The sequence below is a fragment of the Apodemus sylvaticus genome, chromosome 6 (assembly GCF_947179515.1).
Source record: "Apodemus sylvaticus chromosome 6, mApoSyl1.1, whole genome shotgun sequence".
NCBI lineage: Eukaryota > Metazoa > Chordata > Mammalia > Rodentia > Muridae > Apodemus > Apodemus sylvaticus.
The window spans coordinates 11,316,382-11,342,985 of record NC_067477.1 but is presented as its reverse complement, the minus strand read 5'-3'; the positions used below and the strand labels follow the sequence as shown (position 1 = coordinate 11,342,985).

General features: G+C 51.8%; 1 protein-coding gene across 2 annotated transcripts in view; it reads right to left on the bottom strand.

Moving 5' to 3' along the window:
- Cdc42bpb (CDC42 binding protein kinase beta) overlaps nt 1-26,604 on the bottom strand; it is an 82,371-nt gene that overhangs the window by 27,605 nt on the left and 28,162 nt on the right. For both annotated transcript variants that reach the window (XR_007978270.1, XM_052184983.1), the window contains exons 2-12: nt 22,313-22,404; nt 20,024-20,107; nt 17,790-17,885; nt 14,268-14,416; nt 7,719-7,812; nt 5,711-5,911; nt 4,750-4,998; nt 3,811-3,890; nt 1,818-1,984; nt 1,609-1,728; nt 248-381 (exon numbers count right to left, since the gene is read on the bottom strand). Coding sequence is in view for 1 of the 2 variants with exons in the window: in XM_052184983.1 (XP_052040943.1) it covers nt 248-381; nt 1,609-1,728; nt 1,818-1,984; nt 3,811-3,890; nt 4,750-4,998; nt 5,711-5,911; nt 7,719-7,812; nt 14,268-14,416; nt 17,790-17,885; nt 20,024-20,107; nt 22,313-22,404 (1,466 nt within the window). In the remaining variant the exon portion in view is untranslated. The remainder of the gene's footprint in view (nt 1-247; nt 382-1,608; nt 1,729-1,817; nt 1,985-3,810; nt 3,891-4,749; nt 4,999-5,710; nt 5,912-7,718; nt 7,813-14,267; nt 14,417-17,789; nt 17,886-20,023; nt 20,108-22,312; nt 22,405-26,604) is intronic.

Here is a 26,604-nt window from a genome sequence, read left to right as displayed (position 1 = left end):
TGGAAAGTGTTCCAGTGAACAGGCTGCCCTACATGAATTAGGTGCTCAGCACCTGAGCCAGTCCTCCTCATACAGTCCTCCTCACACACGGTCCCCCTGACACACGGTCCCCCTGACACACGGTCCCCCTGACACACGGTCCCCCTGACACACGGTCCCCCTGACACATGGTCCCCCTGACACACGGTCCCCCTGACACACGGTCCTCCTCACACACGGTCCTCCTCACACAGACTGGGCTACCCACCTTGTGCAGTTCTTCCTTCTCCTGCCGTGCCAGGCGGTACTGCTTCTCCAGGCCCTTCAGCCGGTGAGTGGAGTCTTCATGCTCCTGGCGAAGTGTCACTGTATCCTCCAGCTGTCGTTCCAGCCTGTTTGAATCTGGACAGAAGAGAGTTGGATTGTGTTCCCGTGTGTATAGTGACTTTGCGTTAGCTTGATTTACTGAGCTGGAGGTAGCTGGTGATTCACAGGGAGGCAGTCTTCTTCACTAGTTTTCATGCATTTAGTGTGTGTGTGTGTGTGTGTGTCTGTCCCATGTGCATGCTACAGTGAGGGTGTGGAAGTCCGAGGCTGACTCGTGGGCAGCAGGGACTGAACGCTGTCGATATGGAGGCAAGTACCCACTGCACCATCTTGCAGCCCCGAGATGTCTGCACTCAGAGACCTTCCGTTTCCCTGCACATGGTGCCCCGTGTCACCGCCTCCCTACTGGCTCCCAGAGGTCTATCCTGACCACTTCGCAGATTATATTATATTTTATTCTGGAGACTCTGCTCACAGACAGTCCTCCCTTTGGGGCGTCTGCTCACTGGCCTCAGGCCTTCTGCCCTCCAGCAAAGTGCTGCCTCTCCCCTGTGGGAGGCGGGACTTCATTTAGTGAATAATAGACTCAGTCCTAACCTTTGTTTGCTTTTTTAAATCAGGATAGTGAACTCTAATCAGAAACGGAGTAGTCAGACTCCAGATATAACCTGGAGACAGAGGCTGATTGAGGAGGCTGCCCTCGAGTGGCTCAGAAGTGATCTGAGTCCTTACACATTTTCATGACCAGGACTACAAATACGGCTGGAAGGTGCTGGAGAAATGGCTCAGCAGTTAAGAGCCCTTGTTCTTGCAGAGGACCTGGGTTCAGTTTCGGTTCTAAGTGCCCACATGGTGGCTCACCACTACTTGTCACTCTGTTCCAGGACTATGACTTCCTTTTCTGGCCTCCACAGGCTCCAGCACGCACATAGTACACAAACACACACAGACAAAACACTCATGCACATGAGGAGAAGCAGAGGCAACGGCTAAACCCCTGGAGCTCTGAGAAAGCGGCCAGGCAAGTTCAGTACAACGAGAGAGTTCACAGGAAAACCGATGTTATCAGAGCCAAGTGAGGGGGAAACAACTTTAAATATAGACAACATGCCACAATTCTACATAAGCCTGCAAAAGCTTAGGCTTCTCCCTACTTTTCCACCTTAGGAAAAAGATAACTGAAAATAGCAGCCTACTGCTCAAGAACAAAGAACACAAGGCAGCCAGCCAGGGAGCACCCACCTGCCCAAGGGAGCACCCACCTTCCCGAAGGAGCACCTACCTGCCGGAGGGAGCACCCACCTGCCATTTTACTCTTCATGCGTTCAAGCTCTTCATTCAGCCTCTTGATTTCCTTGTCGCGGTTTGAGTTGCCCAGGGCCCGCGTGGAACCGTGAAGGGACTGCACGGTCTGGGTGGACTCTGAGGGGGACACAGCGTTGAGAGCAGCCGGCCGCATGTGCGAGGCAGGACCCCAGCCCGCGTCAGGCCTGGCCGGCCACTCCACTCACCCTGCAGCTTCCGGCTCAGCTCCAGCTTCTCCTGCTCCAGCCTTCGTATCCTTCGCTCGTAGGCTTCGATCTGCAGGCTGTTCTCCAAGTCGCGCTGCACGTCTTCATCTTTGGTTAGCGTGTTAGACGGCATCATGCTCTTCAGAGAGCCGCGGTCAGAGAAGCAGCTGCAAACAGAGCAACAGGCTTCCTCACCCACCGAGAACCCGCAGTGGCTTCATTGGCATTTAGACTTTCTGGGATGAGAGGCTTTCAAAGAGGCAAACCAGTACCTGTGAAAAGGCTTTATTGTGTGAAGAGCCAAAGTCAGACAAGAGGCTCCTTACTATGGAGAATAGGAGGGGAGCGGTAGCCCGAGCAGGGCCCAGCGGAGAAGGGACGTGGACTCGGAAACCACTGCTCACGGTCAAATGGAAAAGCAAAAGGAGGCCTTTGCTAACAGACAAGTGTGGCTCACTGGAAAGTGGTCAAAGGCTCACTGGTTCTGCCTCTTCCCCGAGTGTCTCCTGGGAGAGTTGCTGATTTATTTTATCTTTAGTCTTGTAGGACAGACAGCAAATTGACTGACGTACTCTGGACGAATGGCTTAGCTGTGGGTGAGCAGCTGATTCATGAGCACACTCATGTTTGTGAGCTCTGTCTTGACAGGCAGGCCTGGGCCTCACAGTGTGCCTGGCACCCTGTGAGTGGGAATGCACTGTGGACACTGAATCACTGAAAACACCTGGCACACTTCTGTGGCACGGTGCCAGTCGTCACTGTGGCACCAGAGACAGAGCCACACACACCACATCAACACCACTGGCTGAGGCCACACATGGATGGATCTTCCTGGACCTGCCGAATCCACATCATGAGGGGCTGCACTCCAGCTCACTGACAGGAACTAGGAGGCAGGGTGGCAGAACTGACAGAAGGAAGCGGGGTGCTCTCCAGGCTCCCAGCTGAGCAGAGTACAGACAGCTGTAGCCACTACCGGCCTTCACCAGGATAAATTCTACTGCCTGACAGCCTTACACAGGAGTTAACCAGCCAGAGCCTGCGGACCCAGTCCTATTCCTGAGCCTTCCACGAACCTTCAGGAATGTTCTCTACATGTCCCGTCCCCTCTTCCCTGCCCATCCCCCAGCAGGGATGGAAACGAGGACCTCATGCATGCCAGCCAGGTGCTGCCACTGAGCTACATCCCACACGTGTTCCCATGTTATTGTATGTGTGAATGTTCTGCCTGCAAGGATGCCTGTGGACCACATCCATACAGTGCCCAAGGAGGCCAGAGAGGGCATGTGAGCCCTGGGACCACCGCCACACAGCTGTGAGCTGTTCTGTGAGCCCTAGAAACACAACCTTGTCCTCTGGAAGAGCAGCCTCGCTCTCTACTGCCAAGCTATCTCTCCAGCCTCAGGTTTTATATATTTAAAGGACTGTAGAAGAAAAGACAAACATGTAACAGAAAACAGAAGACACACAAACATGTAACAGAGAACAGAAGACACGTAGTGCAGCTACCCACTGCTTACTGACAGGGACACACGTGCTGACAGGTGACCTTATGCCAACAGTCTAGAGCGTTCTTACACAACATGAGGGTAAGTCAAGTGTGGACAGAGACATGCAATCAAAAATGCAGAGCACACGGTGCCCAAAGCCACTGCTGGCACGGTGGGATGCCCTACAGTGAGCCTTATCTGCAGGCCAAGCACACTGACTGCACAAACCAACAGTGCGTGCTACAGCTATGTGAGCCAGCGGCAGTCAGTCGGGCCTACACGCCGAGCATGACCACTGGACATATCCATGGACAGAAAAAGCCAGCTGGTGCTGATCCGTACAGTCATCAGCAGGCAACAGAAGACCCTCTGTGTCCCCCAGGAGCCACAGCCTCCCACCGGCTGGCCCTTACAGCGGTGTGCTCCTGTCCCTTATGGCAGTGCTCCCCTCAGGCCGCGCCCACCCTAGGGAAGAGCGATGAGAAGGACCGCCCCAGGCGTACCTTTCTGTCGTAAACGTAAAGCCAATGAATGGCAAGTGCAGTCCCGAGAAGCCCGTGTGTGAGCCAGGAGGTAAGATTTCCTGTGCAAGAACATAGAGCGCAAGTCAAACAAGTCGTCCTTCAAATAGCATGGTGCCACAAGGAACAAAACCAAGGACCCTGTCACCACTGTCCCTACTCTGAGCTCCAGCTGCATAAAGGAGTGGCCGTGTGGGCTGGCAAGACGGCTCACCAGGTAGAGGCTGACAGGACAGGTCTCCTGTGCACCTGAAGCCTTCACATACATGAAGTAGCCAAGGGAACAATGAAGCTGTAGCACAATTACGCATCTAACACCGAATGAAAAGGTGCAAAATATGAAAAAAAAAGGGGGGGGAACTGTTGAAAAAAAAAAGGGGGGGAACTGTTTCACGTGTGTGTGTTAGAATAAGAGAACTTTTTTTTTTTTTAATCAAAAAGGAAAGATCAAGCTGAAGGCTTTAAAGTAACTACCAAACTTCAACAGTGTAATGCTTAGACAGGGTCTAACTGCACGTCCAGCAGGACTGGAATTCGCTCTGTACATCAGGCTGCTGCTCTTGAACTGAGAGATCAACTTGCCTCTGCCTCCCAAGAGTGCTGGGATTAAAGGTGTGCATCACGACACCTAACTGCTGATGTGCGCGCGTGCGCATGTATGTGTGATGCTACATGTATGCAGTCGCCTGCGATGACCAGAGGAGACTGGAGCCATACAGCTGGAGCGGCAGGCAGTACTGAGCCGCCTCACACGGGTGCTGCGAACAGAGCTCAGGCTGCTCTGCAAGAGTCCAGGTGATCTTGCCCGCTGAGCTGGCTCTCCAGCTGCAGCTCTGCAGCTGACTGACTTGTTCAACAGACTAACAAACACTGCAGACTCGTCGTGATGCAACCCCGGCAGGACATGGGCCCAGCACTCACAATGTTTCTCAGCATGTCATCATCCACATCGAAGTTGGACGTGTCAGAAGGGCTGCTCACGTCGGGAATGTAGGGCGCTTCAAGGTTTCGAATATTTTCCCAATTTAGACCTTCAAAGAATGCGTGCTTCTTAAAGTCTTCTATTCCGTTCTGCCCGAGCCGGCGCTCTCTGCTGCATATCAGTCTCTGGATAAGGTCTTTTGCTTCTTCAGAGACGTCGGTGACATGGGATGGGAACTGAAACCGCTCCTGGGGAGGAAGGGGCAGCCAAAGACAGTCAGGAAACACAAGAAAAATCCTGACTTCATAACTAACTGGGGACAGGGTTTCTCCGTGTAGCCCTGGTTGTCCACTCACTCTGTAGACCAGGCTGGCCTCAAACTTAAGAGAGATCCGCCTGCTTCTGCCTCCTGAGTGCTGGGATTAAAGGCGTGCACCACCACCGCCCTATTGAAGCCAGCAAATTTTAACCCCTTTGGGCCTGCAGGCGGCTTTTGGGTAAAACACACTCACTTGCCTTGCAGCCTGGTGTCTGGAGCTTGAGCCCCAGAACCAACATAAAAAAAAGGAGAAAACACACAAAGTCGTCCCCTACCTCTCAATATGCACTGTGGCACACACATCCACACACACGTGTCATACACACACAAATCAATTAATTAAAAACAGACCATGAGAGCTGAGCGGTTAAGTACTGCCCCATAGTGGGATTAGATTTCTAGCTCTCAAAACAGCAAGGAACACAGACAAGTGTGCCATGGGGATTCGTGCAGTATGGCCCACACAGCGCTTGGCCAACACAATGAGAAACACGTCTTTGAAGCACATCTTCCTTTCTGTCCCATGTATACAGTGTCCCCATCTTGTGTCTGCCCCCCTCTTCCTGTCCCTCCCACCCCATCTGGCCTCCGACTAGCCACCCCAGCCTGTGAAGGCTTTACAACAGCACACAGCGTCTCACCTCATGGTTCATGATCTTCCCATATGTCTCCACTAGAGACTCTGCGTAAAACGGGGTTTCCCCATACAGCATCTCATACATGCAGACGCCCAGGGACCACCAGTCACACTCGGGCCCATATTTGCCCATGCCATCCTCCATGGCCTGCAGGATCTCTGGTGAGATGTAGTCAGGTGTGCCCACAGCCACGGAAGACTGAACCTAGGAGGGAAGGAGGGGTGGTGAGGGGACCAAGAACATCATGAACTAGTATTTCTAACCACATTCCTTAGAAAGCAACCAACAGAAAACAGTACAGTCGTGGAATAATAGTGGTGGGTGATCAGGAGTCAAGGCCAGGTGATTCAACACACACACACACACACACACACACACACACACACACATTCTCTCTCTCTCATTCTCTCTCCCTTTCCTTCCCTCCTCCCTCCTCCCTCTCCCTTCCCCCACCTCTCTCTCTGTCTGAGCTCTGGGATTTTCCCACCAGGCCTGAGTCTGAGGCAGCACTTCCACACCTGCTGCCCATGCTTGCAGAGTGGTCTAGGGCCCTGCCCAGATCAGTCCTTGACTCTCCAGTTCAACACAAGGCCTTAGGAAGAGCATGTGTTGGCTTCTGACAACAAGGGGCTATGGCTTCCTAACACAACCCACCCTGGGTATCTAGAGGGAAAACAGGCAATCTGGCCCAGCATGAACAGGGTTCCCTGGACAGTCCCTGTTTAGGGGTCTGAATTGGGGCAGTGGTCGCAGGCCCGTCTAAGGAAAGAGCAGGCTCCATGGTGGGGTCTCCTTTGGAAAGAGCATCTCGAGGAAAGAGAGTGAGGGGCGCTTCTCTCAGTGGACAGCAGGGACTGTGCCCAGCGCTTTCCAGCACTGCAGGTCACATACAGCCTGCGGTGGCTGCAAGGGCGGTGAGGGTGACTGAATGTCCACTGTGGTGACATGGAAGTGTGCCCAAGGACACTGCTCTCATCACCAGAAGAATGATTTGGATTTGACCACAGCATCAATTTAACAACAAGTCAATGTGGGATAGAAATTTATGAACAAAAAGCACAGTGCAGTGGAGCACAGCACACACAGCTCCACAGCCTGTGCTGGCGTTTGCACTCAGCTGCTTGGAAACACCCTGGCAGGAAATGTCTAGGCTGCTCACTTCTGGAGTATCTGGCATCACACTTAAGTAGGATTTGAAGAAGCAATGCCTCCTGTAAGGGACTCCAGGGGCTGCTGTGGTCACAGGAGAGAGAGAGAGAGAGAGAGAGAGAGAGAGAGAGAGAGAGAGAGAGAGAGAGAGAGAGAGAGAGAGAGAGAAAGAGAGAGAGAGACAGAGAGAGAGAGGACCCAGGGTGCAGTTAAACAGGGTGGAAAGCTGGCCAGTGAGAGAGCACGGAGCAACTAACTACTCACAGTCCATTGGCTCTAGTGTTGGTGACCGTGGCACCAACTGAGCCCGGCTCGCCCCGTCCTACAACAGGGACGCCAGCTGGTGCTCAGAACACTGTACCAAGGAACCCAGTTTGAGAAAGAAAGCTGCTGCCGGGCGGTGATGGCACACGCCTTTACTCCTAGCACTTGGGAGGCAGAGGCAGGCAGATTTCTGAGTTCGAGGCCAGCCTGGTCTATACAGTGAGTTCCAGGACAGCCAGGGCTACACAGAGAAACCTGTCTCGAAAAACCAAAAAAAAAAAAAAAAAGAAGAAGAAGAAAGCTGCCTGAGGCAGAAGAGTTCTGAAGAGTGGTGCCCAGGGCTGTCCTCCGGCCTCTACACAGACACATGCATGATGCATGCATGCCTGTGTACCCCTACATATGTGCCTGCACACAGCATGCTCAAACTTTAAAAATTCCACAAATAGAAATTTCAATTGGCTCCTAAACAGATTCGTTTTCTTAATTTAATTAATAAACTTGGATTTCTTAATTTTGTCTCAAATTGACCACTGAACCCCCTTTAACTACAAGCCAAACTCCAAAGCAGATGGCGGCCTCCAGCAGGGATGCCTACAGTGCCGTCATCGTTCATCTTCAAGCACGATCCAAAGTCAGCCAGGCGGATGTGACCATTGACATCCAGAAGGACGTTGTCGGGCTTAATGTCTCTGTGGGTGAGATAAGCAGAACAGGTTACCTGTGTCAGTGGGCATGCAGAGAGAATTGTGACCACGCCGAGAGAGAGCAGCCGTGACCAAGCACGGCAGCTGTCACCACCGGCACCCCTTCCTGTCACCTCCCCCTGCTGAGGTCCTCGTCAGCCACGGGCTCAGCAAACGACATCTACGAGCCAGGGAGACGGCTCAGCAGTAAAGGGGGCTTGGTGTTCAGTCTTTGGAGCCCAGCAACCACAGAGCAGCCGAGGGCACCACAAACACCTGCACACACAGCTGAGGCTCTCCTGCCCTCTCCCAGCTCTGGTCCCCGTCCTCTTGTCCTTGCTCCTCTCTCCTGCCCTCTCCCAGCTCTGGTCCCTGTCCTCTTGTCCTTGCTCCTCTCTCCTGCCCTCTCCCAGCTCTGGTCCCTGTCCTCTTGTCCTCGCTTCTCTCTTGTACCCTCTTCTTCTGTCTTGCTCCCCGGCCCTGCCCGTGATGGCACCACCCGGTCGTCGGTGAAAGTGCTGGGGAGAGAGACAAGCGGAGATCAAGGGACATGTTGCCCAGAGGGAGGCCCTAGAAGGTGTACTGGGGCCAGGGGAGATGCGAGGCAGTGTGCAGGCTAACAGTCTACTCTACACAGAGGCTGGGCAGCCTGCACACAGCGGCTACCACAGCAAATGGCACGGTCTCACAGCCAAGGCAAGCCGCCCAGAGCCCACGCCTTTCTCCACACCCAAACCCTGGGCTGAGGCCTAAGAATGGGACCATGACAGGTGACCCTGAGCTAGAGAACATGTCCACCAAAGCCATGCTCACGCCGCTTTCCAGCAGCACAGGTAGAACAGCCAAACCATGTTTGGCGTCCACTGCAGGAGGACATGTGCAGACTGCACTGCAGCCCGTGGAACAGCCCTGCAGGGGACACAGGGATTCCACCACAAACGCGGCAAAAGAATAATTCTTACAGCGAAACAGAAACACAACACAGGAGAAAACCAGCCCAACACTTAACCTGGAATGAATATGCTCACGCAGACAGGTCTGAGAAAAGAAACAGCCTCAGAGAGGGGAGGCTAGAAAATTCCGAGCTCAAGGTCAGCCTGGGCTACACTGTAAGACTAGAAAGAAAGGAGGGAAGGGGAAAGAAAGATGGCGGATACACATAAGGAAGGGGCAGCTGGGGAACCCAAATGCCACAGCAGAAAAACTAAAGTAAGAAACCGATTTAATCAGAGGAAGAAAGAGAAGAAAATAGTCATCTGTGAGGCCAAGGGAGCGCTGATGTACGAGATGCTTAAGGGAGAGTGAGTTTCAACCCAAGCCCAAGGGAGGCGCTGAAGAAGGAAGGAGATGACAGAGAGGCTGGCGGAGGAAGGAAGAATAGCAAAGGCGTGGCTGAACAGGAGGCGAGCCAGCAACGGGGCCCACAGACACGAGGGAAGTAGCTACCAAATATCACTCCCTTCTCAGACAGACCCAAGAACATTCTGGTTAAAGAAGACCTGCATCTGGTGAGACACCAGAGACTCAAAAACAAAAGCAATGTCCTGTTTCTTCAGACCCAGGGAAGATGATGATAAAACTCATGCAGAAAACTTAGCTGACTAGAATAGCAAGAAAAGCCTGAAGCAAAGCGGTCTGAGAGATGTGACCCTCAGGTGGCATCCATGGAGCCCGTGCTGTGGCGTCAGTGTCAGGAGCAAGGAGAGGAGGCAGCACTCCCTGAAGGAACAGATCGCCCACACGTGCACGCCTGTGGATCCCAGCACACACGGACGGATGGCGCGGGAGGATCATGACTTCAAGGCCTTCCTGGGCTAAAGAGAGGCAAGGGCTGGAAGGCTGGCTCAGCGGCTAACAACATGTAGTCAGGTTGATCGGAACTGCCTGTAACCCCAAGGGGATCCAGTGCCTCTGGCCACGGTGGAGCACCTGAATTGACATGCACAAATCCACATACATGCACATAATTAAAAATAATAAAAATAAATGCTAAAAGAGAGATGAAGAAGAGAAAACTTCATATTTCTTTATAAGGAGATAGGCAGAAGCCCTAGGGAAGTAAGATCATAAAACTCAGAAGCAGACACACAAATATATAAAAAGGTTCAGCTTCACAAAAAAATGAACTATCTAACTGTGTGCCATCTCCTCCCCATCAGGTGGCAAAGGTTCCGCACACCCAGCTGGCATGGATGCAGAGGAAACAGTATCTCATACACTGCGGATCGGATCGGATCAGAGAGTAAATGGGGATCAGCGGCATTTAAAAAGACGGCTCATAGCAGGTATGGTCCAGAAACGCTGGTTCTGGAATTACTCTGCAGACACACCAACATTCAAATGGAGATACAGCTACCCAGGGCCACACTGTATGCAACTGAGACACACCAGATGTACCTAATGCCCACAGCTAGGGCGTCTGCATACAGCAGGGAAGTAGACAAATGGACAGGGCTAGAGGCGTGGCACAGCAGTCAACAGCACTTGCCAACCTCCCAGAGGGCTCACACACCTCAAGGAATGCACACCGGAAATAAGCAGACGATCAGAGAGAAGTAGAGAACTCTCTGTGGCAGAAGATGGCTCCGAGGGCCTGGAAGTAAGTCATCCGGTGCCAGGAGTGAAGCCCAGCTCGGACAGAGCCTGTCAGGGGCCACTCAAAGGGGAAGAGACGTGCGTGAGTTCAAAATGCCTTTTCAGGGCACAAGAAGCATTGCTGGGCAACCTGGTTCATCTCTGTCACAGAACTGAGTGTGAACTGAAGAGCGCTTTACTCTAAAGCCAGAGGAACGGCCATGTCTGTTCTTCTGCAAGAGAGGGGTACAGTGTTCTCCAAAACCAAAAAGAGGATGAGGAAGGATTCCGGATTTAAAAGGTGGAGAAGAGGGGGCTGAGCGTGATCCTGTGTCTGCTTCTCACTGGAGGACTGTGGGGACCAGTCTTAGGTACTGGGACAGTGGGCTGCAGTTGGTGTTGCAGGGGAGGCGAGGGAGGCGCGCCCTGCTGGCGGAAGTCGGTCACTACAGGTGGCTGTCAGGCTAGAGACAGGCCACTTCAGCTCCCTCTTCCCTTTTGCCTCATGCTCTCAATTCAGTGTGTGAGCTTTTGGCTTTAGGGTCCTTGGCCCCAGCTCTGCCACCACAGACTTTTCTCCATCTGGGACTATAAGTCAAAAGGAATTCTCTTTCTTAGGTTGCCTTTGGCCATGGTGTTTTACCACAGTGACGGAAGAGTAACTATATCAGGATCAAGGGTCATTAGGATGTGAACACAGACAGAAGGAAGACCAAGAAGGAGCTTCCTTGGCTGGGCAGAGTGGCACCCACCTGTTATCCCACAACTCCAGAGGCAGATGGAGTTTGAAGCCAGCCTGGTCTACATAGCAAGCCCAGGTCAGCCACAGCTATATTCCAAAGACCCTGTCTCAAAACCAAAAACCAAAATAAAAAAAGAGGTCTCCTGAGACTAAGCACACTCGATGAAGAGACACCGTACCTAACCCTAAAGCATCTAACACATGCAACAATGTGGCTCCGGAGAGATGCCTGTGCACATCTGTGTGCACGCACGGCAGAGGGAGAAACTGCGTAACAGGTCAGTAGTGTGTGAATCTGGGCAGATGCTTTTCGGCTTTCTTGCAATCATTACATGGGCTGAAAATTATTTCAGACATTGTTTTGGAAGGAAATGTTAGAGCTGGGGTGTAGCCCAGCAGAGCACTTGCTGGATAAGTGAGACCCCAAATTCAATTTCTAGGACTCCAACATTAAAGGGAGAAAGATAACACACACTATAGACAGGCCAGGAGTGACAGTGCTTGCTTGTAAGCTTAGCATCAGCGAGGCCGTAGCAAAAGAATCCCTCGCCAGGACATCCTGCTGTCAAGTCCTCACCTCAAACCCAACAATGTATGTATAGTATGGTCAGGATACATAATTAAAAACAGGCAAAGCTAATTTACATTTCCAAGGCTCTAATGTAGTAGTCACATATAGCTATTTAAATTAACTAATTAAGAACCCAGGAGCCAGTGAGATGGTTTCATGGGGAACGGGTGTCACCAGAGGACCTAAGTTTGATACCTGAGACCCTCATGGTAGAGAAATAACTCCTGTAATTTGCTAACTTCCATATGCACACATGCCTACAATCATACCAACACACACACACACACACACACACACACTCTTTTTTTTAAAGTAATAGATGTTCAGAGAGATGGTATGGTGATTAAGAACTCTTGCAGCTCTTCTACAGTTTGGTTCCTAGTACCTAGTACCTAGTACCCATGCTGGGCAGCTCACACGCACCTGGCCTCTGCAGGCTTCCATGCATACTTGGTAAACACATGGCACATACACATGAAAACATTTTGAAAAACTGAGCTGCAACAGCCCGGCCTGGTAACACACCACACACACACACACACACACACACACACACACACACACACGATCCCAGGCATCAGAAAGCACAAGCCTGCCTGGCACTGATGGAACTTTCCGTGATAAAGGACCGTGTGCGGTGGTTGGGAGGGAGAATGGGGGCTCTACACTCAGTCTCCAGTAGTGAAAGTAACAGTATCCAAGAAATGCAGAGACCTGCGGAAGCATGCATCCCCACACACAGAAAAAGGGGTGCACTACCAAACCATACAGAAAATGGGGTACACTGCCAAACCACACAGAAAAGGGGGTACACTACCAAACCTCTCTGAACTAAGGCACGGCTCCCTTGGGTGCTCTGGTCAGCCAGCACCACCCTTTCCCCTGGTAATGACACGCACTCTCAGTGAAATGGAAAAGTCCTTCCTTCCTTCCATAGTGGGTGCTGCGCTCCCGTGGGGAGTCTCACAGAGGCCTTCCCAAGTGATGCAATCCTAGAAGAGCACCACAGTGTGTGCTCAGCCCAGCGAGGCCCAGGATCCATCCCAGAATAACTGAGAAAGCAAAGAAAAAAATCAACAGCAGAGACCTTTCTCTCGGAAGAGCTTTATGGAGAAGGAAGACACAGGAGCTGCAATGCCCAAAGCCCAGAAGTGCCAAGCAGCTGGCCACCCTCCGTGGATGAGGCCAAGCCACCAGCATGGGTGGAACAGGAACTGAGACCTCACAAGCTTCTTCTCAGGAAAGCTCCTCAGCAGGGCCCAGACTCACAGAGGGAGGACAGACGGGGAGGACAGACATTCGGGAATACAGGGATCTGACTTCAGTGGTGGGAAAGCAGCTGTCCACTCAAGAGCTCTCTCTAGGGGCAAGCTGGGACAACACGACTGAAGAGGAAAAGCACAAATAAGGGTGACATTCTTTCTGTCTGAGTGTACAGAGCTTTACAACACGAGGATGATCTAAGGGCATTAGCGATAGACTCTCAAAAATATATACAGAAAAACCATGAAAACTTTTACTTCAGAGAAACAAAGGTTAGTCTAAGAACTACAATCTTGGACCAGCGAGAAGACTCAGTGGGTAAACTCCCTTGCAGCAGAGTCTTTTGACCCGAGTACAATCCCTCAATGGTAAATAGAAAGACATCTCCTGACAGTTGTCTTCTGATTACCACATACGCATCTCAAATGCACCCCTCCCTAAAACAAACGATCAAAAATCTAGCAACAAAACAAAAATTTAAGATGTATTATACTTTGGACTAAGGCAATGGCTCAGCCTTAGGGCATAAGTTCAAATCCTCAGCACCCATGTAGAAAGCTGGAAGTAACTCTCGGTGCCTGTGACCCCAGTGCCAGGGAAGGGCAGGAAGGTCCTGCGAGCTCATTTGCTGTCAGCCTTGCTGAACTGGCAGCTTCCAGCTCAGTGAGAGACTCTGCCTCAAGTGTAGCAATCCGGCCTCCCTTCTGCATTCTCCAGGCATAGTGGTATATAGACACAGACAGACATGCAGACAAATAAAGATAAATTCTTCTTATACACCACAAGGCTCAGCTGTAGCAGTCAAACGGCACTGTACACTAACTCCACCAGAAGCTATTTTACCACGGCACTGTACACTAATTCCACCAGAAGCTATTTTACCACCGGGCGATGTGAGAAAGGAAAGGGTAGCCCTAAGGGAGTGCAGCTGCAGCGGCTCTTCCTGCCTTTCCCACTGCTGTGACAGAGACACCAATGAGTCAGCCCTCTCCGCCCCTGCGAGGGCTTCATGGGCCATTTGGACAGCTAAGAGCATGGGGTGCAGTGGGTGAAATCCTGTGAGCTCAGGCAAACAGGGCCCCCTCAGAGCCATTGTGGCTCAGCTGTTGCAAATTCAGCCACCACAGCTGAACAACAGGGTGTTGGGGGCTCAAGGTGTGATGGAAAAAAAAACGACTCCAAGCCCACACTTAGTCACTCAGTAAGGACTCGCCTCAGGTGGCCTGGACTGAGACCTGAGGCTAGGAACTCCAAAAGGAGGCTTTTTCCTGTTTAATATAACATTTGCACATCTCATGGAGAGGTGGTTACCTGTGTACATAGTGGAGCTGGTGGATGGAGTCGATGGCCAGAACCATCTCGCCGATGTAGAACCTCGCCATGTCTTCCGGAAGCTTGTCTTCAAACTTACTCAGCAGGGTCAGCAAGTCACCGCCTACATAGTAATCCATGACCAGGTACTACAAATCAGAAAGAGGAGAGAAAACAGCCCTTAACACCGATGGGGACGCTGTCTGACCCAAGCCTGTCAGGGTCGGACGTGCAAGCCAGGCTGGCTTCCTACCCCAGGCTCTGCAGCGATGGCAGCTCAGAAAACACCCTGTTGTGCTGTGCTGCTGCGGTGCAAATACCCCGTGAGCAGAGAACAGCTAGTAGACGGAAAGGCCGGAGGCATGGCTGAGACAGAGCTCCCATGAGGAGCTGGGGGTCTGACATGGCCCGTCCAGCTTTGGAGGGTTTAGTCTGCGGGTCCCCGAGTCACGAGACACTGACCAGAGCGGGAAAGTGCTATCTAATACCACAGACACCAGCACCTCCTGCACCAAAGCGCGGGGAGGAGGGTGAAGCTGTGCTTCAGCAGCTGGGTGTACCCCTCACTAGTACAGCCACAGGGCCAGGGTGTACCCCTCACTAGTACAGCTGCAGGGCCTGGGTGTACCCCTCATGAGTACAGCCGCAGGGCCTGGGTGTACCCCTCACTAGTACAGCCACAGGGCCTGGGTGTACCCCTCACGAGTACAGCCACAGGGCCTGGGTGTACCCCTCACTAGTACAGCCGCAGGGCCAGGGTGTACCCCTCACTAGTACAGCCGCAGGGCCAGGGTATACCCCTCACGAGTACAGCCGCAGGGCCTGGGTGTACCCCTCACGAGTACAGCCGCAGGGCCTGGGTGTACCCCTCACTAGTACAGCCACAGGGCCAGGGTGTACCCCTCACTAGTACAGTCGCAGGGCCAGGGTGTACCCCTCACTAGTACAGCCGCAGGGCCTGGGTGTACCCCTCACTAGTACAGCCACAGGGCCTGGGTGTACCCCTCACGAGTACAGCCACAGGGCCTGGGTGTACCCCTCACTAGTACAGCCGCAGGGCCAGGGTGTACCCCTCACTAGTACAGCCGCAGGGCCAGGGTGTACCCCTCACTAGTACAGCCGCAGGGCCAGGGTGTACCCCTCACTAGTACAGTCGCAGGGCCAGGGTGTCAGGTACAGCATGCCAGCACAGGCGTGCTCTCTGCCACCCAGTGCTCAGAGGCTCATGCCAGACCATCTCAGAACTGCTGAGGCCTTAATGGAAGCATATCATCACATCAGAGGGTGGGGGATGGGAGGGCCACTGCAAGCCACAGGGGGTGACAGTCTGTAGCAACTCTGGGGACTATTCAGCCTCTGGGAAACAGAAATACGCTGTCTCATCTCCATGACAAACTAACTTTTAAGTCACCATTGTAATAAGGAATTACCACTCCCTGGTTAGCTGAGGAAACCACTTTTTAAAAGAGCACTGAGGTCTAATAGAGTAACAGCTCTTCCCTGGATGACAACTGTGCACTGCTTCTGCTACCTGAGTCAGGCCTGTCACCTGTCTGTCCTCAACACGGTCCTCCTCTCATGCCAAGCTTAGGGCCCACAATCTAACAGGACAGAGGGTGCCTGCCTGCCCTATGAAACTCAAGTGATCACTTTCTGAGAGTGGCCCGTGGGTGAGCAAACCGGAGCTTCCTGGTCTTAAAGCGTGTAGCCAACAGCTCTTCACCCCGCTTCCGAAATCCTTCACAGGCGCCCCCTCCTCTGCAGAGCCTTCCTTCTTCCTGTGTCCCTCCCTAGCTGTGTAACAGCATTCTGAAGGCAGTGTCCTGCGTCACCACATCTGCCTCCTACACTTGCTCAACTTCTGCTGCACGAAAGCCTCTTGATAGGTAGACATATGCCAAATTACGTTTCTATCCTGCAGCACCTCCAACCCAGCCTGCCCCAACGCTCAGCCTGCTCTACTCCTGGGAGATGGGGCAGGGGGCTGAGGTGTGAAAACCGAAAGTGCTCTGGATCAGCAGGGTTCATGTTACTAGAGGAAGAGGAAGACCACAGGAAGCACAGAGAGCAACAGAGGGCATAAAAAGGCAGGCCGGTCTGGCTAAGCCCCATGACCAGAAGCTACTGAGCACAGACCACGGGGCCCTGGAGTCGAGGCCAGAGGGCCTCAGACAGCCAGGGGTGGGCAAGGAAGCCAAGAGGGAAGAGGGGAACCTGGCAGCCGGAGCGCCATTACCACAAGCCTAGGTGCAGGGAGGGACGAGGCCAGAGCCTATAGGAGAGTCCAGCAGTGCTGGGGTCAGGTCAGTGAGGTTGTGAGGCCTCTCAAGCAGGCCAGGCTCTTTACATGGTGGGGCCTGAAGACCGTGGGCAGGCGTGCGTCAGCAGCTGCTGAAGGATGTTCTTGGGGTGGGTGGGGAGTGGGGGAAGACCTAGGAGAAACCAAACAGCAGCCCTCAAGATAGCAGGGGAGGGTGAGAGCGGAGCTGCAGGGTCTCCAAGTCCCCCATGAATCTAGAGAGGCTGCAGGTCTGTAGCCACAGGGCTGCCGTGACTGACGCGCCCTGGAAAAGAAGCCACCGAAAGGAAATTAACAGCTTATAGGGCAGAGCCAAAGAAACTTAGTTTGAAGTAACCTCTGCTGTCATGCAGGGCTGAGAGTTAAGTCAATAATTCTACACTTTCAGTTGGTGGTTCAGAAATCTCAGAATCAGAAGGCGCAGTAGCGCCTAGGCCACAGATAAACCCACAGTTCCTATTCCGACCATCCCTACGTGCTCTGGTGAGGCAGCATGTCTGCTGATTCTCCACATCCTAGAAAGCAACCGAGAACGCAGCATCTGCCCTGGAGCCTCCTGGCTAAGTGTGAACGTCAAAGCAGCTGGTGATGCCTGTCTACACTCCACACAGCACCACACAACTGAGCTGAGGGAAGAACTCTGAAACAAAACTCTCATCCCCGGATGCCTAGTTCCCCCGAAAGCCAAACAGTTCCTGTCAGAAGAGCACGTGGTTTACAGGGAGCTCAGGCAGGGGCGTTCATCAGGAATTGAGGAACTTCAACCACCTGCTCCAGCAAATCAGAACAGGAACCCTAACACGGTCGCTGTCATCTGGGCAGTGGTGGTGGCACACGCCTTTAGTCCCAGAACTTGGGAGGCAGAGGCAGGCAGATTTCTGAGTTCGAGGCCAGCCTGGTTTACAGAGTGAGTTCCAGGACAGCCAGGGCTACACAGAGAAACCCGGTCTCGAAAAACAAAAACAAAACAAAAATGTTGTACAGACCTTGGAAGCTTCCTGTTAAAAACTGTCCCTGGTAGCCATTGAATGCAAACAAACTCTTCAGTTTTATGTAGGCTACGTACTGACAACTGCCACTCCACACTGACTCATTTCTGAGTGGCAGGGAAGAGGAGCCAAAACTTCGAGGGAAGTCCCTGTGTGATCTGCCTGGACATGGGGGCGGGGCCGTGGTGTGGGCGGGGCCGTGGTGTGGGCGGGGACCCCGGCGGGCAGGCCTACCAGGTAGTTCTCATCCTGAAAGGCATAGTGCAGCGCAGTGATCCACTGGCAGTCACCATTCACCAGCACATCACGCTCTTCTCGAAAGCAGGCTGTCTGTGAGGAATGAGAAGATGGTCAGTCTGTGTCCATCTAGGCGGTGTCCTAGAACATACTCCTCCTAAACACTAGCAGTCTCTGTTGTAAGGACCCCAGATCCTGACTGCCTGAAGTCTAATGTCCCCAACAGCTTCTGCAGAAGACAAGAGGCCAGAAATCTCTGTGCTCCTCCTCCTTCCCCGTCCCCAGTGGCTGTCTCTGTGGCCCACAGAGATCACCCTCCATGGACTGACTCGGCAGGTCTCAACCCCCGACCCCAGCACACGCAGCCACACACCTCTCTACCAAACCAGCCTCTTCACACGCCCTGGGCGACACATATGATGCCCAACCGCACACCTGCTTCTGAGCAGCCACATGGCCGACAAGAGGGGACAACCTGCTTACTGATCTGAAAGGTGGTTGGTTTAATCAGTTTGCTGATTAACAGTCACAGTCAGATGCCTGTCCTATAGCAACTCCTGGTGACTGTCAACACATGGGTAAAGGGCTTTTAGCCTGTCTGGTTAAAAAAGAACGGGCCTGCCCTCTCTCTGTCTCTAGCTCTGTGTGTGTGTGTGTGTGTGTCTGTCTGTCTGTCTGTCTGTCTGTCTCTGTCTCTCTTAAGCAGTGTGACTGAATTCAAACTGACACTGAATGAGACCTCACACCTTCCACCTCCCAAGCTCTTCCGCGGCACCCCTCCCCCTAGGCCTGCTTCAGTGAGTCTCATTGGCCAAGGTGTTGGTTAATGTTTTTGTCATGGTGACGCGAGCTAGAGTCAGCTGGGGAAAGGAAACCTGGACTGAGAAACTGCCTCCACCCATGAACCAGGCTGTGGACAAGCCGTGGGGAATTCTCTTCGTCAATGATTAATGCGGGAGGGTCCACCTCGCTGCGGGCAGCACCACTCCTGGGAAGATGGTTCTGAGCTGCGTAGGAAGAGCTAGCTGTGGGAGCAAGCTGGTAAACAGCACTCCTCCATGGCCTCTGCCTCAGCTCCTGCCCTGACTTTCTTCAAGGATGGACTGTGACAGGGAAAGGTGAGCCAGATAAGCCCCTTCTCCCTCAGCTGATGTGACTAGTCAGGCTCTTATGAAGCAACAGGAAGAAACCGTGACCCAGACTATGTGAGAACTGAGTGAGCAGAGAGACACACTGCTGATGCAGGTGAGTGCCCCAGGCTGGCCATGCAGGTGAGTGCCCCAGGCTGGCCATGCAGGTGGGTACCCCAGGCTGGCCATGCAGGTGAGTGCCCCAGGCTGGCCATGCAGGTGAGTGCCCCAGGCTGGCCATGCAGGTGAGTGCCCCAGGCTGGCCATGCAGGTGAGTGCCCCAGGCTGGCCATGCAGGTGAGTGCCCCAGGCTGGCCATGCAGGTGAGTGCCCCAGGCTGGCCATGCAGGTGAGTGCCCCAGGCTGGCCATGCAGGTGGGTACCCCAGGCTGGCCATGCAGGTGAGTACCCCAGGCTGGCCATGCAGGTGAGTGCCCCAGGCTGGCCATGCAGGTGAGTCCCCCAAGTTGGCCATGCAGGTGAGTGCCCCAGGCTGGCCATGCAGGTGAGTGCCCCAGGCTGGCCATGCAGGTGAGTCCCCCAAGTTGGCCATGCAGGTGAGTGCCCCAGGCTGGCCATGCAGGTGAGTGCCTCAAGTTGGCCATGCAGGTGGGTGCCTCAAGTCGGCCATGCAGGTGGGTCTCCTGACTGGTGATGTAGGTAGCTAAGGCAGGTGTGGGGCTACTGGGTGACAACTCAGTCAACCGGTGGTCACTTCTTGAGCAATGGAAGAGGGTATGGTCTTGTGTGTGGAGCTACATCAGGAAAGAGAAAATTGCTCCGAAAGGAGAACAAGGCACAGAAACAAGTTAGACACCAGGTGTATGGAGTGTCTGTGGGAGGCCAGGCAATACTAGCCACAAAATCTGTCACAGAATCTGAAGTTCAGGAAAGACCTCGCCATAGCAGCACGTGGTGGTGCACGCTTTCAATCCTAGCACTTGGGAGGCAGAGGCAGAAAGATCTCTGATTAGAGGCCAGCCTGACAGAGCTTGAGAGCAGCCAGGGCTACGTAGCAAGAACTTTTCTTCCCAACACACACACACACACACACACACACACACGCACACCATCTTTACTTATTGTATACTCCACACATACCTCTGCTCTCTTTAGCATCTCCCATTTGTTGAGAATTTTCATTGCATAAATTCGTTCAGTGTTCTTCATTTTGACAACTGCAACCTAGAATGTAAATTAGAATTTAAAAAATTTTACTTAATGGTTCAAAAGCCTTGCACATCTAAAAGTTCATCTTAACCGGCCAGGAACTCTGAGAGAGAGAGAGACACCTTCTATATAAAGAGACAAGATAACTTGGCTTTAACCACACTGTAGCTCGGATGTGTCCCCCTGGCTCAGGTAAGAAGACACTTCAGGACTAAGCGCTGGGCCCTGGGGATCCCTGACCTCCACTTGAGCAAGGCCTGAAGATTTTCAGTAAAAACAAACACAGCCCTTTTATGCTGACCTGTAGCTGGCCTTCTGCCTGTACTTGGGGCGATCCAGACACACCTCATGCCCCTCCCTCCTGCCTCTGTCCACCTGCCCGCCAGCCTCTACAGGTCCTGGTTACTCAGTTGAATATTTGCTTCACAGAGGTGGTGGCTGTGTGGGTCTAGCGTATAGCAAAAGAGGTTTAGATAGACTCAGGCCAGACTAATACCACCTCTTTCAGGGCATCTCTGTCACACCAAGTGACCTCTGGTGACCAGTAGTATCAGGATGAGCCACTACTTGGTGCATTCCACCATGTGCGTCCCTTCCCACTCATCCACAGCTCCTTTAAGTCCATACGCGCTGCCATTGGGGAGCCCAAGTGTCTCTCTGCACTAAGATCCACGGAACAGAGCTCTCAGATGGAACCCCTGCTCTCCCAAGCAGCACACCCCTCCCTCACCATGCCACCACCACCGAGGGACCGTGAGAACTGACATGCCCTAAGCTCATGCCATGTGTGTGCTGGGGACAGTGTTGATCATCCCGGACTCCTGCTCAGTCCTCACAGTCCTCACTGGTAAGGATGCTAGATAGCCATTGTTCACAGGTGCTGACTTTTAGGGAGGGAGGGTCTAAACAGCAGCCCAAGGAGTAGTGGATCGCTCACCAGCACAAGCTTTGAAAGCCTATAGTAAAGTGACAACCAGAATTCAATGTCTTCCCTGGATGACAAGGGCTCCTCCATGATGCTCTTATCCTGGCACAGCCCCAGGCCTTCTGAGTCAAGGATGCACTCCCTACACAATGCTCCCTGCGTAAGAGCACAGGTGGCTCTTCTTAATGGCCTCTCCACGCTGTCTCTCTGTGGCTTAGAAAGCAATAGCCAAGCCTGCTGCAACTTTAGTAAACAGGAAACAGTACACGCAACAGGTTTCTGTGCAGATGAGCAGCTCTAGGTGCAAGCCCACTGCCGTCCGGAGTGGCTCCTCCCTCCTCAGAGCCACCACAGGCTAGCAAGTGAGGTGCTGCATTTTAAAGCCGTTTTTGGCTTTGCGGCTGCAGAGGACGGCAGAGCTGACCTCAGACAAACACCAACGCTCTGAGGGAAGCACAAGAGCCTGATGTGAGAACAAGACCCACCACACTGGGCCTCTCGCGGGCCTCACTCCTCACAAGATACAGATCCAGACAACCAACAAAACAGCCGGACGTGTGTCGCAGAGAAAGTCTGTTAAGAGTATGTAGAAGTGAAACATCTAAGTAAAATTTAACATAAAAAAAAACTTTGTCTGTGGGATAAGTTTACTATAAAACAACTCACAAAATAAACAAGGAATAATTTTCTCATTTGGCGTACCAGAAACTTTTCAGCCCAAACTTCAAGTATTTCAAAGGATCATTTTTGATCCCTCTGAGGTCAGGGGGTTGGCTCCGTCCGGAGGACCTGAGCTCAGTCCCCAGGGCCCAAGGGCAAAACAGAGGCCATGCTGTACACCTGTAACCCCAGCACAAGGATGCAGGGGATCAGCCAGCCCAGTGAAGTCAGGTTCAGGGAGGCTGCCTCTCAAAACCTAAGGTGGAGAATGACAGAAGACATCGCATGTCGACCTTTGGCCTCTAACAGCCACCCCCCACCAGGTACAAATATGTAGCAAATAGACACACCACACACACATCTCTCTCTCTCTCTCTCTCTCTCGCTCTCTCTCTCTCTCTCTCTCTCTCACACACACACACACACACACACACACACACACACAGAGTTATCTTCCTAAAAGTGATGGGATTTTATGAAACACGAAACTGACCACAGAACATGGTAACAAAGTGAATACTTCATGCTGGCCCTGTTTACCCCCCACCCCAGAGCTCTTCAGATGATTCCAGTGGTCAGGTCCAAGGTGTAAGGAGCTGGTGCTGCCTGGGCCATGTGGAGGGAGCCTCTCTTACCTCACCAAAAGCTCCTCTTCCAATCACTTTGATGATCTCAAAGTCTTCCCGATGAAGCTGCATGTCCTTCACGAGCTGGGTAAAAGGCTTGGCTGTAAGAAGGAGACACAGTTTAGTCCGACACACTGGCCTCTAACCTGACAGATGGAGTACCACACTGTACCAGTCTCTCTAACCTGACTGATGGAGTACCACACTGTACCAGTCTCTCTAACTTGACTGATGGAGTACCACACTGTACCAGTCTCTCTAACCTGACAGATGGAATACCACACTGTACTGGGTCTCTCTAACCTGACCGATGGAATACCACACTGTACCGGGTCTCTCTAACCTAACCGATGGAGTACCACACTGAACCAGTCTCTCTAACCTGACTGATGGAGTACCACACTCTACTGGGTCTCTCTAACCTAACTGATGGAGTACCACACTGTACCAGTCTCTCTAACCTGACTGATGGAGTACCACACTGTACTGGGTCTCTCTAACCTGACCGATGGAATACCACACTGTACGAGTCTCTCTAACCTGACCGATGGAGTACCACACTGTACGAGTCTAACCGGCTGATTGGAGGTACCACACTGTACCAGGTTTCTCTGAATAAGAACACCTGTCAACAGTAATGCTTCAGTATCTACTGTAACAAACATTTGGTAAAACCCTCTAATTCCCTGGTCAGATCTGAGGTTGGTTCATTGAGACAACAGCGACCGGCATGTTGCTGGGTTTTGGAAGGTGTAGTACTGGGATGAAGTGTTCCTTCAAATATGACTTATTTGGAAACCAAGCTAACATGAGGTCACACGCTATGTGTGTGGGCCCTAAAGCCAACAAGATTGTGTTTTTTAAAAATACTTCCACTGTTATTTATTTACATGTACACCTATGTATGTCTGTGTACGCGATGCGCCTGAGGTTAGGGGCATCCCTTGGAGTTTGAGTCACAAGCACTCGTAAGCTGTCTGATGTCGGTGCTGGGAGTTAAACCTGGGTCCTCTGCAGGAACACTACATGTTCTTAACCAGTGGGCCATCTCTCCAGCCCAAGATTTGGTGTTCTTATAGGAATAAAATTTGGACAGAGTCAGAAGGGAGAGAAAGCCACATAAGGACAGAGGATGGAGGGAAGCAGTCCCAAACTAGTCAATACCACGGAACACTGTTAGCACTAGGAGCTGGAAAAGGCAAACAAGACCCTCCCGAGCCTTGGTCTGCAGCCTTCACAGCTGTGACAGGCAGAGCTCTGTGACTGTGAACACCACCCCCACATCTACCAGTGTACGACAATAATTCACGGAGAGGTTCTCCTTTCTCCCAGGAGAGTAGGGGACAGGGACAGGGCTAGCACAGCACGGTCTGGCCTACCTGGCAAATGTGTTGGTTGCATCTTGTATGCCTGCCTGCTCACCTTCAAACCCAAACCCATTCTATGCTAATTTCCACTGGTCTTAATTACTAGAGGTCTCCTTTCTTTCTTTGTGAAGCCCAGGCTGTGCTGGAACACCCTCTGTAGACTGGCCTCAAACTCACAGATCCACTTGTCTCTGCCTCCAGAGTGCTGGGGTTTCTAGAATGTTAGGTAGTTGGGCAAAACTGATTAAATGTTTTACTTCTTACATCTTATATTAGTATCTAAAACTAACTCTGTCAAAAAGCACAATGTGGTATTTTGAGATTTTACCCTGACTCCCACACTGTTGAGCTGATTCTCTCGTTTCGCAGTATAAGTAAGTCACACAAAGCTCTTGGCTTCTACCAGAGGGTGAACTGTGGACTCTGGCCCATCACCATCAACACCTAGCAGCACAGAGCTCAGAAAATGGAACGCGCAAAGCCAGGAATTTAAGGCCGGCCTGACAAGGAAACCCCTGGGTTAGAACCTAAAGGGTCAGCTACAGTTCATGTTTACTTCTTTCAAATATCACCAAAAATAACCACTCTTAAAACCCCCAAAGTAAGCAAGGTTTTTAGACAGCCACTAGAAATCTTGGGGGCGCCAAACAGTACCTTTTCCCCTGCTGTGAAGGAAAACAAGGAGTCTGACATCTATACAAACCTGAAGAGAGGTGTCTGGGGAGGGAAGCATGCCAGTTAACTACAGCAAACACGCCCCACCCATGTGCTCCCTCCTCCGGGAGCACAGAAGCAGACATTGGAGCTTCCTGAACTCCACAGAGCTGGGCGGAGGGCGCGAGGGCCGTGCCATACACAGTGCAGGCACACTGAAGCATTTAGGAAACAAAGAAAACCCTGCCTATAAAGTGTCACATGCTGGCTGTACTTGCCCCCGGTGTGCCTCGGTTCCTCCTCCTGGGCATCATTAGTTGCTTTTCTGTGCCATTTTTATTTTACTTGTGATTTTTAACTTTTTTTCAAATCACTCAATGATCAATTTAATAGATTCATGAATTGAGTTTCTTGAATATATATATATATTCTGTTGTTGTTTTGTTTTGTTTTTTGAGACAGGGTTTTTCTGTGTAGCTCTGGCTGTCCTGGAACTCTCTCTGTAGACCAGGCTGGCCTCAAACTCAAAATCCGCCTGCCTCTGCCTCCCAAGTGCTGGGATTAAAGGCATGCGTCACCACTGCCTGGCACAAATATATTAATTTTTTAAAATATTATTTTCACAGAGAATTTGCAATGATCATTTTCATATATACTTTTTATTACTTTAATTAATTTTGAGTATGGAATTCCTGGACATTTTAAAGAACACAGACATGTTTTATAGTTCATAAGATACCTTCCCAAGCAATCCCAACCCAGCCTACACTCTCAGTACCACAGCTCTGAGCAGCTACACAGGAGGCCAAACCAGGTCTGCTGTGAGCTTGACAATGAGCCACTGCCACACTCCCACACCATTGCACACTGTCTTCCCACTGCCGTGCTCCCACACTGATCTTCCCACTGGTGTGCTCCCTGCTCTCCCCACTGCTGTGTTCCCACACAGTTCTTCCCACTGCCGTGCTCCCCACTGGGTAACTGCTGTGCTCTTGCTCTGTCAAGACATACAGCTGTAAATGTGATTCTTCTGCATTGTGTTTTTCTTAATGAATTACACTATTTATAGAAATTAGTTTGAAGATAATTATCTTTTATTTATGTATTTATTTTGGTTTTGAGACAGGGTGGGAAATTATCTTAATTAAACTTTAACTGGTTCTTTCTCCTGTCACTGTATTAAGATTCAGAAAAACCAATGAATCCTTTGAAGATCTTACTTAATCCTATTTTGTGTTAAATGGCTTTCAAAAAACTTTTATCCTTTATGCCACTACCGTTCACCCCTTAACAGGTGTGAAATGCAGATTTTAATGCTTGGTTGTAAGCACACACACGTTTAAGCAGTCTGAAAATGATTTGCCTAATTCTGTTCAGTTCTCCTACTCCCCGGTGGGGGTGCTAGAGAAAAACTCTGGCTTCTGTCACACTCCCGTCATAAGGACACCCGGTGGCAGCCTGACAGCTAGCCCATCTTGAAAGTCACTGTCAGTCACTAGGCATGGGTCTCCTCTTTCCACGGCAGAGCAGAGCGCTCTGTCCACGGTTCCACTGTCAGATCTGCTGGAGTCTGTACCCAGGCCTCTCCTCCACATCCCTCCATACCGACTGGTCTAAGATCACTCAACCTTGACTCGCTTCTTTCTACTCTGCCCAAATGTTTTTTGTTGTTTATGCATTTTAACAGTCTTGTCCAGGTGCCCCACAAAAGGCTGACATGAAGTTTTCAAACCTGGGGGTAGGGCTAGACATGGTAAAGAAACTACAGGACCAGGAAACCAATGTAAGCAACAGTAAGGTGTGGAGGGGCCTTGAAAGAAGGCCTGAGAGTCTTTATCTAGTGCTTTCTTTAGGCCAAAGAACAAGGAGTCAGAATGCACAACCTGTGAGTGGCAGCAGGAGGAGCTCTGTCCAAGGGAGGAGTGAGGGTGAAGAGGGAGACCTGCTGCGGGCAGCAGGAGATCGGCGAGTATGCAGACCTAGAGCAACGTCAGCGTCAGCTTCATCGGTGGAAAGGGGGAGTGTGCGGGAATCCACACGCAGGGTCAATACAGAACCCATTTCCACCACGAGGACAGTGAGGACCTGTCTGATATATGTACCAAGAGACAGACACTTAAGTGGGTGTACAAGGACATATAGCCAAGCTCTGTAAACTGAGAGGCCTTAAAACAAACAGCAAACCCCAAAATGAGCACCTAGTACCAGGTTTCTAAATATCCTCCACTAGAGGAACCAGGTCTCCTCAGGCAAGTCCAGAGCCAGAGCAGCCTGTGGTGT